Source organism: Trichosurus vulpecula, chromosome 4 (assembly GCF_011100635.1).
Source record: "Trichosurus vulpecula isolate mTriVul1 chromosome 4, mTriVul1.pri, whole genome shotgun sequence".
Taxonomy (NCBI): Eukaryota; Metazoa; Chordata; class Mammalia; order Diprotodontia; family Phalangeridae; genus Trichosurus; species Trichosurus vulpecula.
The window spans coordinates 441,745,415-441,768,425 of NC_050576.1; the positions used below are offsets into that span (position 1 = coordinate 441,745,415).

Below are 23,011 nucleotides of genomic sequence, written 5' to 3' on the forward strand. Positions count from 1 at the left end.
TGTAAAACATGCTTAGCATTGTCCCCAGCACACAGTAGGTACACAAGAAATGCTCTGCAGTCAGACTAGCCTCCTTCCTCACATGGGTTCCTTGATATCTCCTCTCCGTGCCTACAACACCTTCCCTCCTCACTCAAGATCTTCTCCCACTGCCCCCCCCCCACCATGACGTCTAGCCTGGTTGTCCACCTCTGGGCCCTCTCTGGCTCACTGATGTTCTTCCATCCCTGGGCTGGTCAGGGCACAGGACAAAGAGCCCATCTCTCCCTTCTTCTTGGCAGGTGCTGGACCTCTCTCTGTGCAGCCTCAGATACTCTCAGCTTCCGTGGCCTCCTCTGGCATTGCAGCGAGCCCCCAGGCCCTACCCCGATCCATCAAAGCTGCTCCTAGCAGCCCTTTATACTGGGCTCTGTTGGAGCCTGTCCTTTTGGAGTGAGCCTGGTGCTCCAGCCCCTCCCTGCCTGTTACATTCCCTGGGTCAGCACTACATCCGGCTTGGTGGCCTCTACCAGCTTGCTGAGCAGGCCCCTCCGTGCCCGCCCCTGCTGCCTCCCACTTCTGTGTCGGCTCCCTAATCTCCTCCTCTAGCTTTTCCTTCTGTCCAGGTGGTCTGGAGTCCACTCTGATCACCAGATCATTTCTGCCTCTCCCTTGCCTGACTGTTACCCAGATGTTGTTGATTTCAAAAGTCATTTCAATTGTGTCCGACTCTCTGTGACCCTATTTGGGGTTTTCTTGGTGAGGATACTGGAGTGGTTTGCCATTCCTTCTCCAGCTCATTTTACAGATGAGGAAACTGAGGCAAACAGGGTGAAGTGACTTGCCCAGGGTGACACAGCTGGTGTCTGAGGTCGAATTTGAACTCAGGCCTTCCTGACTCCAGGCTTGGCACTCTGTCCGCGGTGCTACCTGGCTGAACCAATAAGATCTTTGATGTTTCCTTCCTTCCTCCCTCTCGGGTTCCTGGACATGACGGTGAGTAAGCACACTGCCCTGCCCACCCCCTGCCCCTTTTAACGAATCCTGCTTTGTCCATCCAGAGCTGCCCACGTGTGTGATCCCTGCAAGGTCCCATGGGCCTCCTTGTGCACAAACAGCTTGGCTCGCTTTGGGCGTTTGTGTTTAGGTGTTTGAGGCCCCGGATTTTACCCCCCTCTATCTCTGTCCTGGGATCTGTGTGTCCTTGGTGCTTGGCCCCTGTTTTCTCTTCACTCGAGTTCTTATTCTCTGCCCTTTTGTTGAGATGATGCTGTAGAAATCCCGAGTGAATTAGCCCACAAGGCTCCTCCCACAAGCAGATTGAGCTGTGGGCTGCTCCTGCCCTGGGGGTCAGGCCTTGCACAGTCCAGTTATTTTTAATAGGGAGGGCAGCTGGTTGAGTGACCTGCTAGAATTTTGGATTTCTTCTCTTCTGGCCTGGGCAAGTGGCTCAGACTGCTGGTAGGGGGGAGCTGTGCTTCTTTTGGGGAATGGAGCATGATGGTCCCTGGTCTAAGTGTGCCAGTTGTGAGCTAGCTTGATGCTCGGGAGGCAGATAAACAGGTCTGCTTTCTTTGGACTCCTCTGCCCCATAGAACAGGTGGGCCTCTCTAGACTGTGGCAGGCCCTGTGGAATCATCTCATTGGTTCATGCCCAGAACCCTGACTCAACTCACTGGTTGAGGCTGCTGGGCGTTAGGGAGGTGGGGAACGGGGAACCTCAGAGTTTCTCATCTGCTAAACATATTTGTGCCCAGATAAGTGCCAGAATGTGGCTCCTCATGAAGGAGACAGAGTGCCTCCAGGGTCACTTCTGGCGGGGACAACTATGGAGGCTTCCCAGGTGAGGCAGCCCCGGACCAAGGCAGAGGCAGGAAGGGTTTCAATAAGAACATACAGAGGGGGTCCCCGCCCTGATGTTCTGGGATATAGGAGAGGTCATCATAGCTGGCCATCAAGCACTCCCAGGGGAGCCAAGAGGGGTCTCTTCTTGGAAGCCAGGGCAGGCAGCCAGAGGTTGGCATGTGGCTGTCCCCAGCTTCCTCCACTCAGGATCGTTGTTCTTCCTGACCATGACTCCACATCAAGGCCCAGCCTTCTCCTCTGGCTTCCAAGTGGCTCTGGAGAGTGACACCTTCACTCACATTGTGGCCAGGGATCTCAGGACCTAGAAGTTACCATCCCAGCAGATACTGAACTTCAGTGGGCTCTCATCAAAGGAAGGGCTTTCAATCAGGCTCTTAGCTTAAAATCTTGCATGGAGCCCAGACCACACCTGGCATCTCTCTGAAGCCCAGGCCTCTGCTGGGGGACTCTACCCTCCCCACCCCCAGGCCACCCATTCTATGCCAGGAGGTTCTGGGTGGGAGCCAGTTAGTGGGGCTTTCCTGCCCCCAGCCTCCCAGCCTCTCTGCTGCGCTCCCTGCCACTGCCCCTTGCTCTGTTCTCTGGGACCAAGCAGAGCAAGGCAGGCTAAGTGCCATGCCCCCCCAAAAGCCCTTCACTTAATTAGAAAACAGCACTCACATCTTGTGTGCCCTGGTGTTTCCCCATGTGCCGTGGACTGGAGGGCCTGCTCTAGCCTACCTGTCCTCCTCTGAGCCTCCAGCCTGTCACAGGTTTCTACTTCCATGCCACACAAACTCCCAAGCTCCTACTATGCTCTAGGCCCAGTGCTGGGCAGTGGAAACACAGACAAACAGGAAGTGGTCCCCGCCCTGATGTTCTGGGATATAGGAGAGGTCTCCCCCAAGAGCGTGTCCAGGAGAGGAGAGTGAGGATGGAGAGATCATTGGCAAGGAGTCATAATCAGCAGTGGGAGAGAAAGTGGGCATCCCTAGGAGGCGCTACCAGACTGAGATAATGCTGTGGACATGGGGTACCATGGAGCCTCCCCAGATAGACACACAGGAAAGATCTGGGCTAGAAGACAGTCTCTCAGGCCAGATGGGCTGGGGGCACAAGCCTGTGACAGTGACCATGGGCTGGGGGGCTAAGGAGTCCCAGGACTGTTCCTAATGACCCTGAGGCCTCTAGATCAATTTATTAGGTTCACATGGACCAATGTGCACCAATCAGTCATCTGCCAACAGCGGATGGTAATGCAATAGAATGTTACAGGGGAAACTGAGGAGAAGATGGAGCTGTCCTTGCTCAAGGGGCTGGCTTCTATAAAAATGTTATCTAATGGAGATTGTTGGGATTTTGTGGCCCCTGCAGCCAGCTCGGCCGTTGGCGCGCCCACCAGAGGGGCTTGGTGGGTGCTTTGGCAGGGTGGAGACAAGGGGCAAGCCAGCACCCCTTGTGGGCTAGGAGCTCTGCATGGGCTCTGAGGAGCTTGCGGGGGGCGGGGAGAGACAGATGGACATCCAGACGATGGATGGGCAGCATCCCGTCGTGCCTGGGTGCACCAGCTGCCTGGAAATCTCTTCACCCTCCTTCGTCACAACTTTAAAAATATCTCTGTAATTACGGGGCATTACTCACCCAGGGCCCAGTTAGGGGCTGCATACACGCCCTGGGTGGTGGGCCTGCCTGCTGCCTGGTGCTCAGTCCTGGTGAGATTCTGTGCCCTGGGGCTAGGGCTGGCGGCTGAGGCCGGGTAGTTCCCTCTCCTGACACTTTCGGTGCCACCTTCCCCAAATGAAGGCTAACGGGGCAGCGATACTGAGGGCGTCAGTGTGGATGCCCCAGGGGTGTCCGGCTGCGTCCCGTGTGGGTCACTTTGAGCAGGCAGAAGCTGCCTGGGACGCTCTCCGGGAGGAGGCCTCATGGGAGGGGTGTTTCCCATGGCCAGGACGGAGGCCAGTTCTAGGGCTGGAGTGCTGAGCCTCCGTGTAGGACCAGTCCACAGACTCAGACTGATGAGATCCCATCCGTCCCTTCCTCTTCTTCCCACACGAGGTGCGCCTTCCTCTAAGGCAGGCCCAGGGAGTGACCCGGGGCCCAGTGGGGTGTGAGCCTGGGTCAGCCAGCTCACTACTGCTTCTCAGGTGTGGCCTTTGAGGTTGACTGCGCATGTGACATCTGTCATCTCCACAGAGGAGGAGACTGAGGTATTGGAGGTAGGATTTGAAGCCGGTTCTTGATGCCAAGTCATGCCGGCTCTGCCGCCATCTCCCTCCTGCTGAGTCGTCTGGCTTCTGGGAGGCAGAGTGGGGCAGTGGAAGGACCCCCGTGTTCTGCCCCTTACTAGCCGTAGTAGCTACTCTGAGCTTCCAAGTGCCCCCTCTAGCTTTAGCACTGTGGTCCTGAAGTAGAGACGGAGGAGGTTCTGGGTTCTAATCCCACCTCTGTCCTTGTGACTTTGAACAAGTCTCTTCATTTCTCTGGGTCTCAATTTCTGTCTGTCACGTGGGGCTGACCTTGGCACATGGCTTTTTGAGACTCAGCAGTCCTCAGTTTGTGTGAGTGAATATGAAGGAGGGAAGGGAGGAGAAGTAGTGGGGGAGGAAGGAGGAGGAGGGAAAGGGAGAGGAAGGAGGAGGAGGGGGAGGAGGAAGGAGGAGGCAGGGAGGAGGAGGGAAGGAGAATGGAGGGGGGAAAGAGGATGGAGTGGGGCAGGAGAAGGAGAGGAGGGGGAGGGAGTTGGGGAGGAGGGGCAGGGGAACCAGTGTTATCATTTCTGGTCATGCCCTCCTGTCTCAGCCAAGGGATGAGTGAATGGGCTTGGGGGGCGATGCCACAGCTTTCTCCCAGGCCCTCCAGGTAGATGCCTGGCAGAGGTCCTGCCTGACCGTGCCTCTCTCTCTCTTTTAGCTGGTTCCCTTCCCTGCGGTGGGGCCCAGTGGCATGTACATAACATCATGAGTGCCACTGTGGAGAGTTCAGATGATGAATTCTTTGATGCCAGAGGTGAGTGATGGGCCGTGGGGATCTGAGCCGAAGGCTCGTCTGGGAGGCATTGGGGAGGCTCGCCTCCATGCTGGGGTCTAGCCCTCAGGTGCACACTCACCCTCACACACATGCCCAGAGATCCTGTTAGTCTTGGGCATCCAGTGATGGCTGGGAGCTGGTCCCAGGCTTGGCAGCTCCTGTGGGTGGCCCAGCGCTGGGTGAGGCACCTGCTCATTGTGGTGTCAGGAGGGCCCGAGTTCGATTTCTGCCTAGCTGTGTGACCCTGCAGACTCTCTCTCAGCCTCAGTTTCCTCATTTGTAAAGAGGGGACAATGATATCACCTCTGCCAAGACTGTCAGGAAGATCCCACGAGATAAAGGTAGAATGCGTCACCAATCTTAAAGGATGCCGTCCCTGCTGATTCCTATTGTTGTTAATGATACCTGAAGAGAGGGGCAGGGATACCAGGTGCTGTGTCCTGGGGGTCCACAGGGGTGATGTTCTGTTCCAGGCTGAGTGCAGTCACCTTCCCTGCCCCGTCTGTTCTGTGAGCACTCAGGCCAGATGGCAAGAGCAAGGGATTGAGGGATGGAAGGACAGAAAGGGGGACAGACAGAGGGGTGGGAGGAGAGACAGATGGAGGGGTGGATGGAAGGACAGGAGGAGGGATGGGAGGGAGGGATGGACGGACAGATGGGAGGAGGGATGGACAGACGGACAGACAGCTCTGGGCCATGCCCTGTGAGCAGTCAGTGCCTTAGTGCCTTGCTGGGGAATCGGGTTTGAGCTTGGGAGCAGGATTTCTCCATAGCAATGAGTACACATTATGACAGTATGAGCTTCAATATTTTGATGCTTAAGAGACTTTTTATTTAAAGTATGTTTGCCTCTCGTCAGGGCTTAGCGCTGTTGGTGTTACACCAATGGCCAGCACTTCATTAACTGGCGGAGGCGCTGAGGTGAAAGATGTGGACTGTGCAGTTGCTCCCCCACCCTGAGCCGGCTCTGGCTGCAGGGCTCTCTGCCGGGATCACTGAGGCCAGGAGGGAGCTTTAAAATATTTGTTAAAAAAAAAAAAAGAAAAGAAAAAAACACTGGATTGATGCCTTTTTGATGCAGATGAATTCTAAGTAAAGAAGGAGTTACAGCTGTGGTTGGGGGTGCCACCAAAAGCAGGGGGAGGGGAGCAGGCAGCAGGCTAGGGGCTTCCCATGCTTTAGGCATGCCCCTCCCCACGTACCTAGGAGCACTTTGGGGCATCCAGCGTGGGCAGAGTGGAGGAATGCCACGCCAGAAGTGGCTCACAGGGCAGGATGCTTGGAGAGCAGGCCAAGGCCTCCGTGGCTCCCAGTGAGGCTTGGAAATGGTGCCTGTCCCATGGCCTCAAAGCTAGATGGTCCCTACCACACGCCAATGGCCTGATTTATCCTGAAACAAAGACCTTGGTGTTATGGGGGAAAGGCTTTCTTTTTAAAAAATCATTTATTCTCAACTTAGTGAGCAAAAGCAGAACCCCAAATAAAAACAATCATTTGCAGTCTGTTCAGAGAAGGGTGGTGCCCCAGCTTTAGCCAGAGGGCCCCCCGCCCCCGCTCTGTGCTGTCTGGCTTACCGGGTTGGGTTTCGTCTGGGCGCTGTCCCAGGTGCTTGCCTCCATCACTGCCGTAGTGGTCTGATTGTGCAGAGACTTTTCCTCACTCCACACTCTTCCTTTGTCTTCCCAGCTTACTTGGGAGTCTTCAAACTCGTCGGTTCTCATGGAGAAATGAACGAGAAGGTCTTGGTTAACCGGGAATTGTGTGCCAGGCATTCGCTAAGCTCTTTGGATGCAGAGATGTCCCCGGGGAGTTTGTATTCTGTTGGGGGGAGACTTGATTTGGGGGCTCCCAAGTGCTGGTGCACGGACGCTCGGGGGAGTCACGTCAGCCACAGCTCCTTTTCCTTTTTTTTCCCTATTATGGGCAAAGATGCTGCCACTGCTGCCGCCCCGTTGTGTCTGACTGTTCTTGAGCCTGTTTGGGGTTTTCTTGGCAAAGATACGGGAGCAATTTGCCATTTCATTCTCCAGCTCATTGTACAGGTGAGGACACTGAGGCAAACAGGGTGAAGTGACTTGCCCACCCAGCTAGTAAGTGTGCGAGGTCATATTTGAACTCAGGTCTTCCTGACTCCAGGCCTAGTGCTCTATGCACTATGGCGCCACCTAGTGGCCTCAAAAATACTGTACATATTTCTGGTTTGATAAGTCTATTTTTTTCTCTCCTTGATACTCTCAGATAGGGTCCTGGGTGAGATCTTGGGGGAAGGGTATGACCAAGCCTGCATTTCCTATTGTAGGATAACTGGTCACTGTCTGATGAAGATTGGCTGGGTCCGTGGCTCCACCAAGGGCATCATGGCACCCATTTCTGCCTCAGAGCTGACTTGGATTGTTTCTGCCTTTCTTTACCCATTTGGCAGATGTCAGCCTGTATGTCGGGCTTTTAACTGCGCTTCTCTGATTCTTAGAAAGTTTGGGCAGCGTTTCCAAGTGGTCATTGATGGTGGTCCTTCTTGGGACTGCCTGTCCATGGTCTTCAATTGATTTATGATCATTATGACCAGGAAACAGACAGTTGGGTTTGTTTCTGCTAAAGACTGAGCTGCCTTTTGCAGGGATTGACCCCATGGGCTGTGGCCCCATTGGGCCTGAGCTCCCAGACATTAGAGCCACAAGGATAAAGAAGGCATGGTCCCTCATCTCCTGGAGGATGTTATGCCTTCTAGGGGCAGGGGAGAGTTGGGCCCATAGGCCAGGAGAGCCTAGGAGAAGGGTGAGGGCATGCCCATCCCTCCTTTTACCTGGTGGAATGACCACATTGAGAAGGGAAACAGACATATGTTATTCCCATTTGACAGGTGGAGAAGGTGAGGCCCAGAGGAGTCCACAGAATTATTGCCCAATCAGAAATGTAGAGCAGCAAGGGGCTTTGGAGGATGTCTGAACATCTTTTTTAAAATTTTGTTTACTTTTAGTTTTCAACATTCGCTTCTGCAAGATTGAGTTCCAAATTTTCTCCCCGTCTCTCCCCTCCCACCACCCCAAGACAGCATGTAATATGTAAAAAAGAATTAGAGCCAATGAGAGAAACCACAAGAAAGAAGAAACAAACAAAAAAAGAGATAGAAAATAATGTGCTTTGATCAGCATTCAGACTCCAGAGTTCTTTCTTTGGTTGTGGATGGCGTTTTCCATTATGAGTCTTTTGGAGTTGTCTTAGATCCTTGCACAACGAGGCTGTTACTGTGTACAGTGTTCTGGTTCTACTCCCCTCACTCAGCATCAGTTCATGTAAGTCTTTCCAGGTTTTTCTGAAGTCTGCCTGCTCATCATTTCTTATGGAACAATTACATTCATTACATTCATACACTACAACTTTTTCAGCCATTCCCCAGCTGATGGGCATCCCCTCCATTTCCAGTTCTTTGCCTCCACAAAAGGAGCTGCTCTAAATATTTTTGCACATGTGGGTCCTTTTCCCATTTGTATGATCTATTTGGGATGCAACGCTAGAAGTGGTATTGCTGAGTCAAAGGGTAGGCACAGTTTTATAGCCCTTTGGGCATTCGAACATCTTTTTTTTTAGATGGTTAAGTGTCCAAGGTCACACAATATGTCTAGAATCTGAGTCTCCTGACTTCTAGTCTCTTCACATTCTCCAGCCCATGGAATCAATCCAAGAACAAAGTTAGTCCACGGGATTGTCTGATGCTTTGTAGAGGACCCCACAAAATGTTGGGATCTGCATTTATTAGGCACCTGTGGTATGCAGAGGTCATTGTAGCATCCCTGCCAGAGCTCATGCAGAGTTACAGATGATAGTACATGATAACTGCCTGAGAGTTATAGCAGTGGCCTCCAACACATGATTCTGAGACTGCACTCCCTCTACCGCCACAGTGTGTTGGACAGTTTCATTTACATTTTGATATAGCCAGAGAGAAATGGCAGGCTCCAAGGCCCTAAGACCCATCTGCTGGAGTGGGCTGAATGTGGGCTGAGCTTTCCCTCGGGTCTTCAGAGTGTGACTGGCAGGGGGCACCAATATCAGGGTGGGGGTTTTCCTCCTGAGGAGCTGTCCTGGGCTTGGCTTTGCATCATCTGAAGGCTGATTCTTTCAGTTCCCCTCCCCAGGTTCCCGTCGCTGAGGGCCCCTCTTCCCATTCCACACACCATGAGGCTGAGGGTCTGACTGTCCCCATTTCACCGTGTGGCTGAGCCTCGGTCCTTCTATCCCCACTGCCGCTCCCTCACTGCCCTGATGGAGATTCTCACTGCCAGGTGCCTTCTGTCCTTTTGTGAAAGGTCCCCGTCTTCTTCCTGCATTCAGGCCCTCCCTTGATAGGTTCCTCATCAGAGTGAAAAGGTGGTCACAAAGTGTGAACGAATAAGTGGATGGATGAAAAAAAGCCTCTTGGTTGAGAGCTTCCTATGTGCCAAACACTTCGGTGAGCTCTGAAGCAGGCAGCACAAAGCAAAGACAGCCCCGGCCTTTGCTAAGGAGCTGACGCTCTAACAGGAGGCAGCATGTTGAGGGAGGGCCTTTGTTTGAGAGGGATTGTGAGTGGGCCACGGGGCAGGGATTGGATGCTCACACTCTAGGACCACTGGGCAGGAGGAAAGGGTACCTTTCACCCTGACGGTGTCTAGTTCTGCCAAGTGGAACAAGTTGGACCCTTCCTCAGTGTGACAGCCCTACCATCCAGGGATCAAATGAGACCATGCTTATAAAGCTCTTGGTGCAGGCAGCTCAGTGCCTGGCACATAGTAGGTGCTTAACAAATGCTTGTTACCTTTCTTTCCTGCTCTGGAACTGCCACTTTTTAGCTGCATAACTCTGGGACAGTCACTTTACTTTTCTGTCTCAGTTTTCCCATGTGTAAAATTAAGCTATAAGACTTGAGAGAAGAGCACAGCATTTGGAGTCGAGAGGGCTTGGGTTTGAGCCTCAGCCCTGCCTACAGACTCACTTGGGCAAATGTCTTTTGATCTTTCAAGTTGGCCTCAGACCAAATGGACACACAGTGACATCTCCCTGCCCTCTGTGTGGCTGAATCAAGACGAGTGGGTAGGAATGAGAAAGTCTGTCCAAAAACCAGAATGAGCAGCTTTGTCAAACTGTCAGGTTTCCCGTTGGTGGAAAGGTGGGGGGAAGCTCCTGGGGCTTGGTTGGGGAGAAGAGAAGAGGCTGAGGACATGCCAAGCAATTGGGAGCGACATTCCTACTTGGGACCCTTTGGTAGATAACTACTGGGAGAGCTCTGGTTCACATCAGGACTGTGGCAGAAACTTGCAAATCACCAACAAGAGGCAAGGGGCTTGATACAAAGAAATGCCCCTCAGGAGCCTCATCCCTGGGCACAGCCATGACCGTGGTCTCCAAGGATGACTGAGGCCTGGGGATTATGCTTCCAGGAAGTCCAGGGGTGGGGTGGGTTAGATGGGGCTGGAAAGAAATGGCTAGAAAGAACAGGTCGGTCTCTCCCGTGGAGGAGAGGGCTACAGGAAGGCCTGTGTATTCTTTGGGTCATCAGCAAGAAGACAGATGCTTCTTGAAGGACAGAAAAGATGTTTCAAAGAGAAAAAGGGAAAACAAGAAAATCTGGAGAGGCAGTGGGGACTCCTCCCCTAGGTGGGAGAATGTGGCCCATGCAGGGAAAGGAGAGACCCCCCCGCCCCACCGCATCTCTGTAGTAGCAATCATGTGCTCCCTACCTCCCAAGGGCTGCTTTGTGTACTTCCAACTGCTAGAAAACTCTTGGAGATTTTGAGCCAGAATGTGGCTTCCTGTAGTTCCTACCACTAAGCCAAGTGGATCAAGATGCAGCGAAGTATTTGAAGACAGCCAGCCTGTCCTGTGCCAGGCTCAACACTCCAAGTTTCTTCCATGGAATCTGGCAGAGTATCTCTCCAGTCCTCCCCATCCTCGTTACTCTCTGCATGTTCCCCAAATGGGGCCCCCAGAGCTGAGCCCAATGCTCTGGAGAGGGCAGGCCAGGTTGGCCACCTCCCTCATTCCAGATACCAGGCTCACACCAAAGCAGTCAACAACCTCCTTGCTTTTTCGTTTCCAGATCACACAGTTGATGCTTGTTAGACTTTAATCCACCAATAGCCTTTTTCCCCCCGACTATTATTGGGTGATACCCCTTCCATCTTGTATTCATGACTTTAAATTTTGGAGACAGAATCCCAGATTTTAGGGTTGGAAGGAACCTCAGTAGCCCACCTGGTCCAATCCATGCCTAATAGAGTCCCCTCAATAGCACACCTCACAATCCTGGTCATCTGGTCTTTAGGTCTTTCCTGTCATTATGAGCTCCTCCAAGGCTCCCAGTCATCCCACTGTGGGGCAGCTGTAATCAACAGGCAGGTAAGTCAGCCTCTTTGCAGCACCCCCCCCCCCAATTGCTCAAGGTTCTACCCAGTTGGGCCAAGCTGGCCCTTTCTCCACAGGACAGCTTATGAAGGCATAAGCCTATTCAGAAGCTAGATTGGCCCCTGAGTCTTCTCTTGCCTGGGCTCAGATGTAAGACTTTGGCATTTATTCTCAATAAAGTTCATGTCATTTGATTCAGGCCTGCATTCTAGTCTGTCAGGATATTTCTGGATCCTGACTCAGCCAGCCTCTTTCACTATGCCTGGCTCCCAGATCTCTGTTGTCTACACAGATGATAGTCACGCCATCTGTAGCATTATCCAAGTCATTGATAAAAATGTTGGACAGCACAGGGCCAGAGGGTATCTTCCTGCTCTTTCCAAGGATGAGGTAGGATTCAGGTGATCTCTGAGGCCCCTGAAGCTCTGGCCTGGTGTTCCCAGGGCTCAATGCTCTGTGGCTCATGAGCATTCAGAGCTGCCTAGCAGAGAGAGGTCTGGGGAGGGGATCCATGCCAAACAAGCAGAAATACTCCCTTGAGAAGCAACGTGGGTGCTCTGGACTGCTGGGGCCCTGGAGCAAGGCTTCCATTTGGGTGTCTAAGGTGTTCTGTGGTTTGTAGGGCTCCTGGGGGATGGAGCTTTTCAATTTCCGATAGACTTCATAGACATGTTCTCATTGGCTATATCAGTAGCATGAGGCAGACAGTGCAGGCAGGGTTGTGCATCTCTGAAAGCTGATGGGTGCTGGGAGACATTGGGTCATTTGCCTCAGCTCCTATCTAGGAGAGGACTAAGCCAGAACCCAACATGGAATTGGTTTTCTGCTTTCCAGCCCATGGTAGTTACTACCTTCCCACACTGCTGGTTAGGAGGAAGCTTCCTTAGGAAGCTGCCGGGGATGACTCAGGCTTGGGTGTGATGGGGCTGGCTGATTTATTCTGCTTTGTGAGAGCATACAGAACTTATGTTGTTACTACTGTATGTGCCGAGCGGTCGCTGCACCCAGTTGTTCCTGCCACATAGGAGATGGAAGGTGACATTTCCAGTGGCACCCAAATACTGCTGAAAGCTACCTTGGGGAAAGGAGAGGATGCTTCCCAGGGGGAATGGGACCATGATGGTGATCTGGTATCCCATCTGCCAAGGGACATTGTCCTTGGGCTGGCGAGAACTGGGTGAGAATGACCACTGGGTGGTTACAACTGAAGCTAAGTAAGGGGATGGGAAGAGAGCACTCAGCTGCCTTGAAAAAAACTGACAACCTTGGTGGCTGAGCCCCCATCGGTGGTCACCTTTGAAAGCCTGTGGTGCCCAGGAGAGAGGCCACAGCAAAGGCGGGTGGTGGACAAATGTTTCAGTTTTCAAAAAAGAGAGGAGAATGGAATCTGTGAGCCCTCAGCCAGTTAGCTTGACTGATTCCTGAGAAAGTCCTAGGATGCATTTTTAAAGAAATGGCTCATGAACATCTGGAAAAGAAAAGGGAAGTTGCCAAGGTTGCCAGAATGGCTCACCAAGGACAGATGGTGCCACACCAATGTTACATTTTTGTTTGACTGGATCATCAAACTGGTACCTCAGGAAGTCACTACAGCCAGATGGCATTTCCATAAATTTTTATCAAAGTCCTTGGAAACTTCTGACAGGCTGATGTTATGGAAGTGATGGAGAAATGTGCCAAGGTGGGGAAAAATTGGATGTGCCAGGAACTGACTGAGTGGCCAAATTCATATAGTCATCATTAATGGCTCAACATCAGTTTGGTATAAAGTCTCCAGAGGAGTGCCCCAGAGATCTGTGCCTAGGTCTGGGCTGCTTAACATTTTTATCCACAACTTGGTACAAGGCTTTAGTGCTCTGTTCCTCATGTTTGCTGATGACAAGAAGCCAGAAGGAGGGAAGAGCTCATGCACTGGGATGTGGAGCCAGGACTTTAAAAGATCTTGACAGGTCAGAACATTGGGCTTAGTCTAATGAAATGGTATTTAATAGGAACAAATGCCAGCTTCCCAAGTACAAGATGGCAGCCACATGACTTAAGGCAGCTCCTATGAAAGCTCTCTGGGTGCTTGAGTGGATCACTGCCAAAGGATGAGCCCACAGTGGGCTAGGGTGACTTTTTTGACTTACTGGGAGAGCCACATGGCATTTGGAACCAGGCCTGTGACAGTCCCTCTGTCCTGGGACCACAGTTTAGAAAGGGCACTGACAAACTAGTGCCTGGAGGAGATAATCAGGATGGGAAAGAGCCTGGAGGACAGGAGGGAGGAGGATCAGTTGAAGAAAGTAGGAGAAGAGAAGTGTGGGGTGGGGGTGGGGGACAGTGGGAAGAGAAATATTGTCTTGATATTTGAAGGGTTTTCATGTGGAAGAAGCATTAGGCTCATTTTTCCCACCCATGGGGGCAGAATCAGGTGCAACAGGTGCAAAATAGAGAGGAGGCAGCTTGAGGCTGGATGTCAGGAAAATTTCCCCACCATGGGAGCTCTCCCAAAGCTGAAGGGGCTGCCCAGGAGGTGGCAGGTTACCAATCAATCAACTGACCACCATTTATTAGTCATCTGCTACGTGCCAGGCACTATGCTGTATACTGGAGACACAAAGACAGATACTCCAGATGCCCGCTGTTCCCAAACGAGTCAGATTGGATGCCCCTGAGGGTCCTGCAACTCTGGAGAGCTGGAGAGCTTAGGAGCCCCGAATGGAGCCTTTCAGGAACAACTGAATTCTGCCCAACACCTTTTTGGTGATGTTCTCTGCCACCATCTCCCTCCAAAATCAGTCAATCCCTTCCCAGAAGTTTCAGTGTCTTTAGTTTCATCCATCTATCTGTCCATTCATTCATGAAACTCTATGAGGTGCCTGACAACAGCCAGGCTCTTCTCCCCAAGTGTGGCTCAGTGGGAAGGCCAGAGAGGGAGCAGTCCCTGCCTCTCTTCTTAGCACCTGGGGCAGGGGGTGGGGAAGGGACATGCATATGTATTATTTGGATAATTTTAGTCACATGTGGCTTTCTAGAGTCAACCCAGTGGCACCAGGATATGGGGCTGAGGATCATTTGGATTCAGGTGTTTTTCCTTTGTAGCCCACCACTGGAATATCATGCTTGTTGGTTGACTGGCCGAAGGTGGTGGTGGTGGTGGCAGTGGGTGGTGGTGATGGTGGTGATGATGATGATGATGGTGATGATGGTGGTGGTGCTGCTGCCGCTGAGCTTTCTTCTGATGACTCCAGCTCAGGTGCATCCATGGACAGCCCTGAACTCACTAACTAACCCTTATGTCAGACAGAAGTCTTAGATCCCCGTGCATGGGGAAAATGCCCCATCGCCATCTGTTAATGGGCACTGAGCTGTGTGCCTCCAGCAGTGGGGATGAGTGGGGTCCTAATCACCAGTAAGATCCATCTTGTGAGGTGGCCTTGGGGTGGGAGCTAAGCCCATGACTAGGATGTAGGGTCAGTCTGTGGGCAGCCTCGGAGGTGGGTGGAAGGAAAAGAGCCCTGGTGTGCTCTGAACTGAACTTGGTATCTTTCTCCTTGTAAGCTCATCCTTGCTCCAAAAATCCTCATTCCTGAGGCAACCTTGGGACCATCCCCCTTCTAGTCACCTCCAAGCAATCCTGGACTCCTCCCTCCAGGACCCCTACTTTGCACATATGCAGGTGGCTGTGGAGTCTGGTCAGTCTGACCTCCACGAGACTCTCATCTCCATTTTCTTTCCATTCTCATGACCACCTTTTAGTTCAGATGGCTTCTCACCTTGTCTCAACTGTCCTACGGCAACTGTCTCCTAACCTCCCTTTTGGCTTCCACTCTCCCTCCCCAATTGGCTGTGGAGTTAATAACCCCAAACTTGGGCAGACCACATCCCCGCCCTACTCAAAATCCCTGGGTCTCCCTGGTGCTTCCAGAATACAATACACAAGACTCACCTGGCCATTGAGAATAGCCTCCCCAGTCCAACTCCCACATCACTTTCCAGAATTCTATCACAGGGCTGACATTTGCATCTCTTCCATTCCATCCATGCTGGTCTGCCTGCTAGTCCCTCCACTGAACACACCTCCTGTCTTGGGCCTCTGCGTGGGCTTTCCCTCCTTTCTCTTCTCAGCTTCCCCATTTTAGAGCACCTCACTGCTGCCCAGGCTTAGTTCAGGCTCCACCTCCCTCATGAAGCCTTCCCTGATTGCTGCCCCCATTTCTGTGTTCCTCTCCACTGAAGCCAGCTTGGGTTTGTGTCTCTTTTTGCATGGTGTTCCTCCCAGAGAGTGTAAACTCTGAGTCGCTCCCAGATTGCTTCCTTTTTGTCTTCGCCTCTCGGGCAGTGCCTGGGGCACAGCAGGCACCTGACAAATGCACTTTGAGAAGAGCCAAGGGTGAGTCTTGGCCGCCCTTACTAATGCTTCAATCTTGGACACATCCCTTCATTTCTCCATGCCTATTTCCTCTTCTATAAAGTAGGGCTAATGAGGCTGTTGCTCCCCACATCCCAGGACTGGGAATGTTGAAGATGCCCTGGTGGTGGCAGGGATGGTGATGAAGCTTCCTGGCCACTCAAAGGATCCAGCCTGGGTCCTGGGGGCTCTTAGTCAGGCACCAGGAGCCAGAGTTGGGTTGGGCTAGAGACTTCTTGGGCCAGGGGCCTAGAAAGAGATCTGCTATAAATACAGGAGTTTGAGGTGCCTCTGGGACATCCTAATGATGATGTCAAGCAGTAATTGAGACCTTTTGACTGGAGCTCCAGAGTGAGATTAGCGTTGAATCTGTGGCTTTGAGAATCAGATGCACAGAGAGGCTGATGGGATCCAAAGCAGCTGATGAGATCACCCAGAGAGAAACAGTCTAGAGAAGGGAATGCGGCTCAGGAAAGAGCCTCAGGGAACATGGACTTTCTCCAAGGACCCTGACAGGGACTGACACATCTAGTTTCTCCTTTTCTCCATTTAACTTGGGACATTTCTTTTCCTTCATTTCTCTGGAATGTCCAGAACCCTGCTATCCATCATGCTATGCATGAGGGAGACCAGTGGCCGACAGCTACAGAAACCATGCTTTCCTGCAGGAACTGTGCTTTTCTTCAGGCTGTGGGTTTATGTTCTTCACGCACCTGGCCTTGGGCAATAAACTGAGGCAGAGCACATATCTCCTCTCCCAGCAGAGACTGGAGTCTGGTCCAGGTTCAGCTGGCAAGTGTTTCTCCATGGAAGCCTTGGTCATGCTGCCCCGCCTCTCCATCTGCTGCGTCTTCCTTCCCACCCCAGAGGGAGGTGAAGTGATCACACAGCACTTCTGGGGAGAGACAAGACAGCCTGAACTAAGGGGTGACCCTGCAGGTGGAGAGAGGCCATGCCATGGGTTCACTAGGATGTGGCCCTTGATTGTCTGGAGAAGAGGGCACACCTGGGGAAGCAGCTTTGCCAGCCCAGGAAAAGGCTGGGGTAGAGTTGTCCAAAGTGCCTTTCTCCCGCAGTCTGTCTCCCTGTCACCTCTGTGTCCCCACAATGAACAGAGAGGTAAAGTAACTTGTTCAAAGTCACACAATTCAATGGGGGTAAAACCCGGAACCCACACCTGCTCTCTCCTGGTCCTGGGAATTATCCGCAAGACCACATTTCCCCAGACAATAACTCTCTGCCTCCAGGTGTTAGCTTCTCATCAAGATACCCACTTTTTAATGGTAGATGGAAACCATGGGGAGAAAGGATGAAAAGCAGGATTTCCCAGAATCTCAGGCTCTCAGAGCTGGAAGGGGCTTCAGCAGCATCCATGGCCCCCATGACAGAACAAGAAGAGCACCCTCAGAAAGTGGCTGTTCATCGTCTGCCTCGAGGGGGTCTGGGGTAGCCATAGGCTCCCAAGGCAGCCCATCTCCCCACATCCCTCAGTCCTCTGCCATTTTGGTAATAACTTTAAGATATATGACCTCAGTAGTCATCAACAAATAGGAACATTTCCATATCCAAAGAAGATTCTGAAAAAAGAGGATTGTATATGAAGCTGAATCTCCACCATGGACATCTGATGTTTTTCCTTAAGTATAGATGAGCTTGACAAAACATATATAAGCATGCTACAAGCCTTAAGATGATTCCATGTAAAAGTGAGCAAGATGCTGAGGTCCCCTCAAGTGACTGCCCCATGCCTCTCCTCTCTCAGCCAAACTCCTTGGAAAAGTGACCTTCACTCACTGGCGCCTCTTCTCCTTCCCTAATTCCTTCTTTGGTACTTGTGTCTGGCACATAGTAGGTGCTTAATACATGTGTATCAACTGACGGCCTGACTGACTCTTCTCTAACTCTCTACATTTAACTCCGACCTCACCACTGAGCCCAAGCCACTCTCCAAAGTTACCATGATCTCTCAAACCCCTTTTCCTGGTTGTCCTTCTCATCGTCAGCTTCCTTGAACACTCGGCCTCATCTCCTTGAGGGTTCTCATGACGCTACTCTCTTCTGGTTCTCCTCGTCCCTGTCCAGTCACAATTCAGCCTCCTTTACTGCTTCATCCATCACCTGTGGCAGTGACCCAGGGTGGATCTTGAGCCTTACATTCATGCCATAGGGAGATCAATCAGTCAGACTATGAGTCTATCAGTCAGCATTCATTAAGCCCCAACTACATTCTAGGCACTGTGCTAGGTGATGGAGAGACAAAGGCAAATATGAAACAAAGCTTGCATTCAAGTCAGTGTGTGTGAGAATGTAAAGTGAGCATGAGTGAGTGTGTGTATGTGTGTGTGAGTGAGCCTGTGAGAGTGTGTGTGTGTGTGTGTGTGTGTGTGTGAATGTGTCCATATGTGTATGTGTGAGGGACCCTACAGAAAAGGTAGATGCAAGACAGTTTCGATGGGGTGGGGGGGGGCGGAGGGGAGGACCCAGGGAGTCAGGAAAGGTCTCTTAGAGAGGGAGCTTGAGCTGAGGAGGGGACAGCCCATCCGTGAGCTGTATGTGTGGGGGTGGGGGTGGAGGTGGACATGGGTACCTGCTGCCTTCCTCTCCTAGAATGGTGACTCCCTGAGGGCAGGCAGAGGCTGCCTTGCTTTTGTGCTGTGCACACACGGGGTGCTTGGCAAGAGCTTGCCCACTGATTGCTGGGAGTGCAGAACTTGAGCTCCCTCTGCTATGAAGATCTTGCCGGGCTCTCTCTTCTCCTTAGGCAGTGACAGGTTGCTCAGTGATAACAATCTGATGGGACTGCCTGAAAACCCAAGCCTAGAAATTCTGCTTCTCCCAGATTTTATGCGCTGTCTGTCAGCGGCTCCAGCTTGAGGCTCAGCTGCCCACATTAGGGCCACTAGGATCAATGGCTGCCTTGAAGCCTCTGTGGCTTAACTGTCCAGGCTCCCTTACTATGGTAACCAGGACAACTCTGCTAATGGACCCTGACTTTAAATCGCCTTAGGGGGCAGCCCATAGAGAGAAGCCCTGGAAATCTGCCCTCAGGCAGGAAGCAGATCACCTTCCCAGCTGAAACTCAGAGTACCCAGTGTGTGGGGGAATCCTTTTGTGGACTTTGAAGCACCCAGATGCTGGGGTATTGACAGATGCTCCTTGGTTTCCCTTCCATTGGCATCATCTGTATCATCTGGGGAGTATGTGTGTGTGCGTCTCCTCCAGGCAGAAGAGCAAGAGCCCACCTCTTGTAATTCCAGGTCCCCTGGGCTAGGGGATGCCCACCCCCCACCAGTGCAGTGAACTCAGAGGGCATTGTCCTGATTGGGAATGACCTGGCTTTGCAGAGCTTGCCGGGTTTTCCCGGTCCCCCCTTCCCTGCTTCCTTGCCCTTCCAGGAAGCTCATGGCTCAGGGGAGCCTTTTCAACCTGCATACAGAAGGGAGCTAGAGGGGCTTCTGTTTTAGGTTGGTGCTTTGCTTTGGTCTGAGTGATGCTGTATCTGACACTGAAATGGGAAGCTTCATTTGTGGGTTTGAGGTGAGAGCTCAGAACCTAGAGCTGCCCACTCATGATCAGTTAGTCTCCAATCATCCCTGCTGCACTGGGGACAAGGGGAAGGAGAAGGGGAAGGTGTTGTCCCAGCCCTCCAAGGGCTGACCCTCTTTCCAGGCTGTGAGGTTGGAGGAGGAAAGGAAAGCCTTGTATACATATATCAGGGAGGCTCATGTATGTGGTGTACCCCTAAAGAGCCAGTAGAAATATGGGGGAGACTTCATGGAGGAGACTGTCCCCGAACAGGGCACAAGGAGAAGCCACCCTGGGGGGCAGTCAAGACCTGGATTTTAGTACAAGTCCCATCCCTAACTTACTATGTGACTATGGGAAAGTCTCTTTGCTTGTCTGGATCTCAGGGTTCACCTCTGTAAAACCTAGGGACGGGACTACCTATCAGCATAGAAGTGAACCTGACCCATTGAAGATGGTGGAGGTGAAGGGTGGGTGTTCCTGGAAGTCTGGGACACCTGGAGCTGCCTGGGGAATCCCTGATGCCTTCTTAGCCCCCAGAGGGGGAGAGTGGTGTTTGTACTTCATTCTCCAAGAGGACCATGACATTGGGAAGGTGATGTCATGACTAGCAAGTGAATCGGATTTGTGAGGCAGGGCTGTGCAAGGTCACCAGCCTCACTTTCTCCTATGGAGCCATCTGGGTCTAGCGGCCAGATATCCATCAGGGTGATGATGGCCCAGGATGCGGTGGGGCACCTCGGCCTTTTTAAGTTAAGGTGACTGGGTACTGAAGGAAGGAGGGCTGGCCTGAACCCTGTTTCCCTTGGGCCAGTTGGACTGGTTGTGAGAGGGAACCAGAGCCAGATCCCCTTCATTGGTCAGGCCAGACCCATCAATAGCTGGGTAGCTGACTCGAGACCTGCCATCCTGGGGAATTTGGGATATGTTCTATTGGTCTCCAGATCCACTAGGCAGACATCTGGGCCTAAAGCAGGTGGTGTGTGTGTACATGTGTGTGCATGTACTGTGGCAATGTGTGTATGCATGTGTACATGCATGAGCTGCAGTGTGCTGTGTGTAATGTGTGCTGTGTCCATGTGTTATGTGTGCACTGTGTATACATGTACTGCGGTGTGTGTCATGTGTGCTGGGTACATGCGTGTGCTGTGTGTGGACATGTGTGCCGTGTGTGTGCACAGGTGTATGCTGTGTGTAATGTGTGCTGTGTACATGTGTGCACTGTGTATACATGTACTGCGGTGTGTGCCATGTGTGCTGTGTACATGTATGTGCCGTGTGTGTGCTGAGTCTGGCGTGTCTATCTCTTCTCACCACGTGTCTTCTTGCTTCCTTGTTCTGTCTTATGGACAGAACTCTTGACGTTGTGCCCATGCTGCAGATGGGAAAACTGAAATACAGATTTTTTCCCCCAGTGATTGCTTGAATGAGGCCTCTGGAGAGTCCTACCTACTCTCAAGAGGAGACTTTCCTGCTAGCTTCTTGAGATGAATTTAGGAAACTTAGGGCAAGTGGGGGCTGTGAATCTCCCTGCTAGGATGTCTAGCTTACCATCCTTGGTAAAACTGGGAAATGTGTCTCTGGAAGCATCTATCTTTTTCCTCTCCAGCCAGGTCCTTCTCCCTCCCTCTGTGCCCAGAGGTCGACAGGCCTGATGGGAAACCTGGCTGGCAGGTAGAACTGGGAGAATCATGGATCCGGGAGTAGGAAGAGTACTCGGCAGGCCTCCAGTCTGATGCAGACCCCAAAGGCATCCTCTCCTCCTCAGGCTGACAGTCTGTGCTTGGAGTCCTCCAGGGAAGGGGAGCCCATTGCACTGTGCGATGGGTGTCAGGAGGGGAAGCAGCCTCCATTGGCCCCTCTGGAGCTTCCTTCCACTGCTCCTGGGTCTGCCTGCCTGGGATTGAACTGAGCACGGCTGATTCTTTCTCCCCAGGGAGGATGCTTCCACATCCCAGAAGAATATAGCTATCATGCCCGGGCTGAGTTTTCTTTTCTCCAGACTAACCATGTTCCCTTCCTTCACATTGAGTTTGGGGAACAGCCCGGAGGCCTGTTTAGCTGAACCAGTGGATGCGAAGGGGGATGCCTTTCAATAACTCAGCAGAGTTGGGAGGTGGGAGCCAGGCTGGCAAGGTGTTAGAGGAGGAAGTGAGAAGCTTGTCATGTCAGAGGGCTGCTGAGGGCATTGCCATTGTGCCCACTAGGGTAAAAGCAGCTCCCTGAGATCTGCTTTTCTCCAAACCCCACCAAGAGACCAAGGGATGGGGTGCACAGTTACTGGGGCAGCCCCGAAGCCTGGACTGGTGGCAGAGGTCTGGTGACCTTGTCCACTGCTGCCTCCCACACTCCTCCCTCCGCCCAGATCATCAGGTCAGCTTGAGGGGGTGAGCCCAAGGCGCCAGGAACAGGATGCCGGACAAGGCTGGAGGCAAGGAAAACCTTCTGAAAGTTAGGGCTGCCCCCCTCCAGAGGTCTTCCAGCCTAGTCCAGGTATGTTGTGGAGGGCATTCCTGTCCAAGTACAGATCAGGCCTCTGAGGGTCCTCACTGCTCAGAGTCCCTGAGATTCTCTTTGTATTCCCTCATATGTAGATCTGTCCATCCCTCTAGGAGTGTGTAAGCATCCCGAGGGCAGGGGCTTTCTGTCATCTTGTCCCCATTGCCTAATACACAGGAGGTCTGATAAATGCTTACCGAATGCATGCATGAGGATGCTTGGGTTTGCAGAGTGCCAGTCGGCAGTAAGCTGGCAGAGATAGACTCTGGAATCAGAACATTTTATGTAACCAAAAGGGATTCTGATATTGAATATCCAGAACTTTAAGACTGCAGAAGTACAGCTGGAATGGACATGGGTCATGGAGTCCAGTCCTCTCATTTTACAGATTAAGAAACTTGAGGAGTTCAGTGGGTCACCAAGGTCACACAGGAAGGTATAGAGGCAGAATTTGAACCCGGGTCTTCTCTCTTCAAATATTGCTCAGCCTGTTACAAAGTTTTCAACTGTCCTCTCTCACCTTCTTCCCTCACCATCTCATACCCCACAGCTCTGCCCCAGATAAGAGGTTTTTTCCCTCTTATGAACTTAGAGCTCCAGGACCTGCCCCCAGTCTCAGAAGAAATCAAAATGAAAAAGGGGAAGGTTCCAAGAGAAAAAAAGAGACACTGTTTGAGTTCATGGAGGAGGATGAAATGTTTGCAGCAGTGTAACAATAATGTTGCTAGCAGCAGCTGTGGGGGCGTAAGACCAACAACACCAGCACACAGGAGGGCTGCTAGCACAGGTTCTTTGATCTGCTAAGGAAAATAACTCTTAAGAGATTTACAATCTCACTTTAATTAAGAATATATATATATATATATATATATTTATATACATTCACTTAGTTTAGCACCCTGAACTTCAGTGAAAACACAAACAGAAATTACAAGCAGAAATTATATAAACAGAGCAAATAACACACATCAGTAGACAGGGCTTCTGTCTGTCCATAGCAATACATACATTGTTACCAGAGAGAGAAGGTGTTCAAAGGTGGAGGGGGGTGGTCCCTAAAGGCTACTCAGTCTCCTCTGCTCAAATCACATGAATACTCTTCCACTGAGTGAGCCCCCAAAGCAAAATGTTAACCTCAGGGTATATATACACTTCTTCAGGGTCAGAGGACATCACAACCATGTCATTCAAACTCATGTGACTTAGGCTTTCTTGTGATTTAAGCAGGTCATCAAAGGCTCTTGATTGAAACAAAGGCAAGACTCAATCAAAGGCACTTGATTGCCTTAGTGCTGAGAAGCATTCCAAAAGAAAAAACAGTGAAGAGTCCCACTTTGCTTGCCATTACAGGCAGTAGGA

The 23,011-nt window shown here is 51.8% G+C and overlaps 1 protein-coding gene across 2 annotated transcripts in view; it reads left to right on the plus strand.

Moving 5' to 3' along the window:
* The window catches only part of PITPNM3 (PITPNM family member 3), a 107,514-nt gene that overhangs the window by 15,015 nt on the left and 69,488 nt on the right, over positions 1-23,011 (plus strand). For both annotated transcript variants that reach the window (XM_036757894.1, XM_036757895.1), the window contains exon 2: positions 4,738-4,833. In XM_036757894.1, the coding sequence (XP_036613789.1) occupies positions 4,738-4,833 (96 nt within the window). The remainder of the gene's footprint in view (positions 1-4,737; positions 4,834-23,011) is intronic.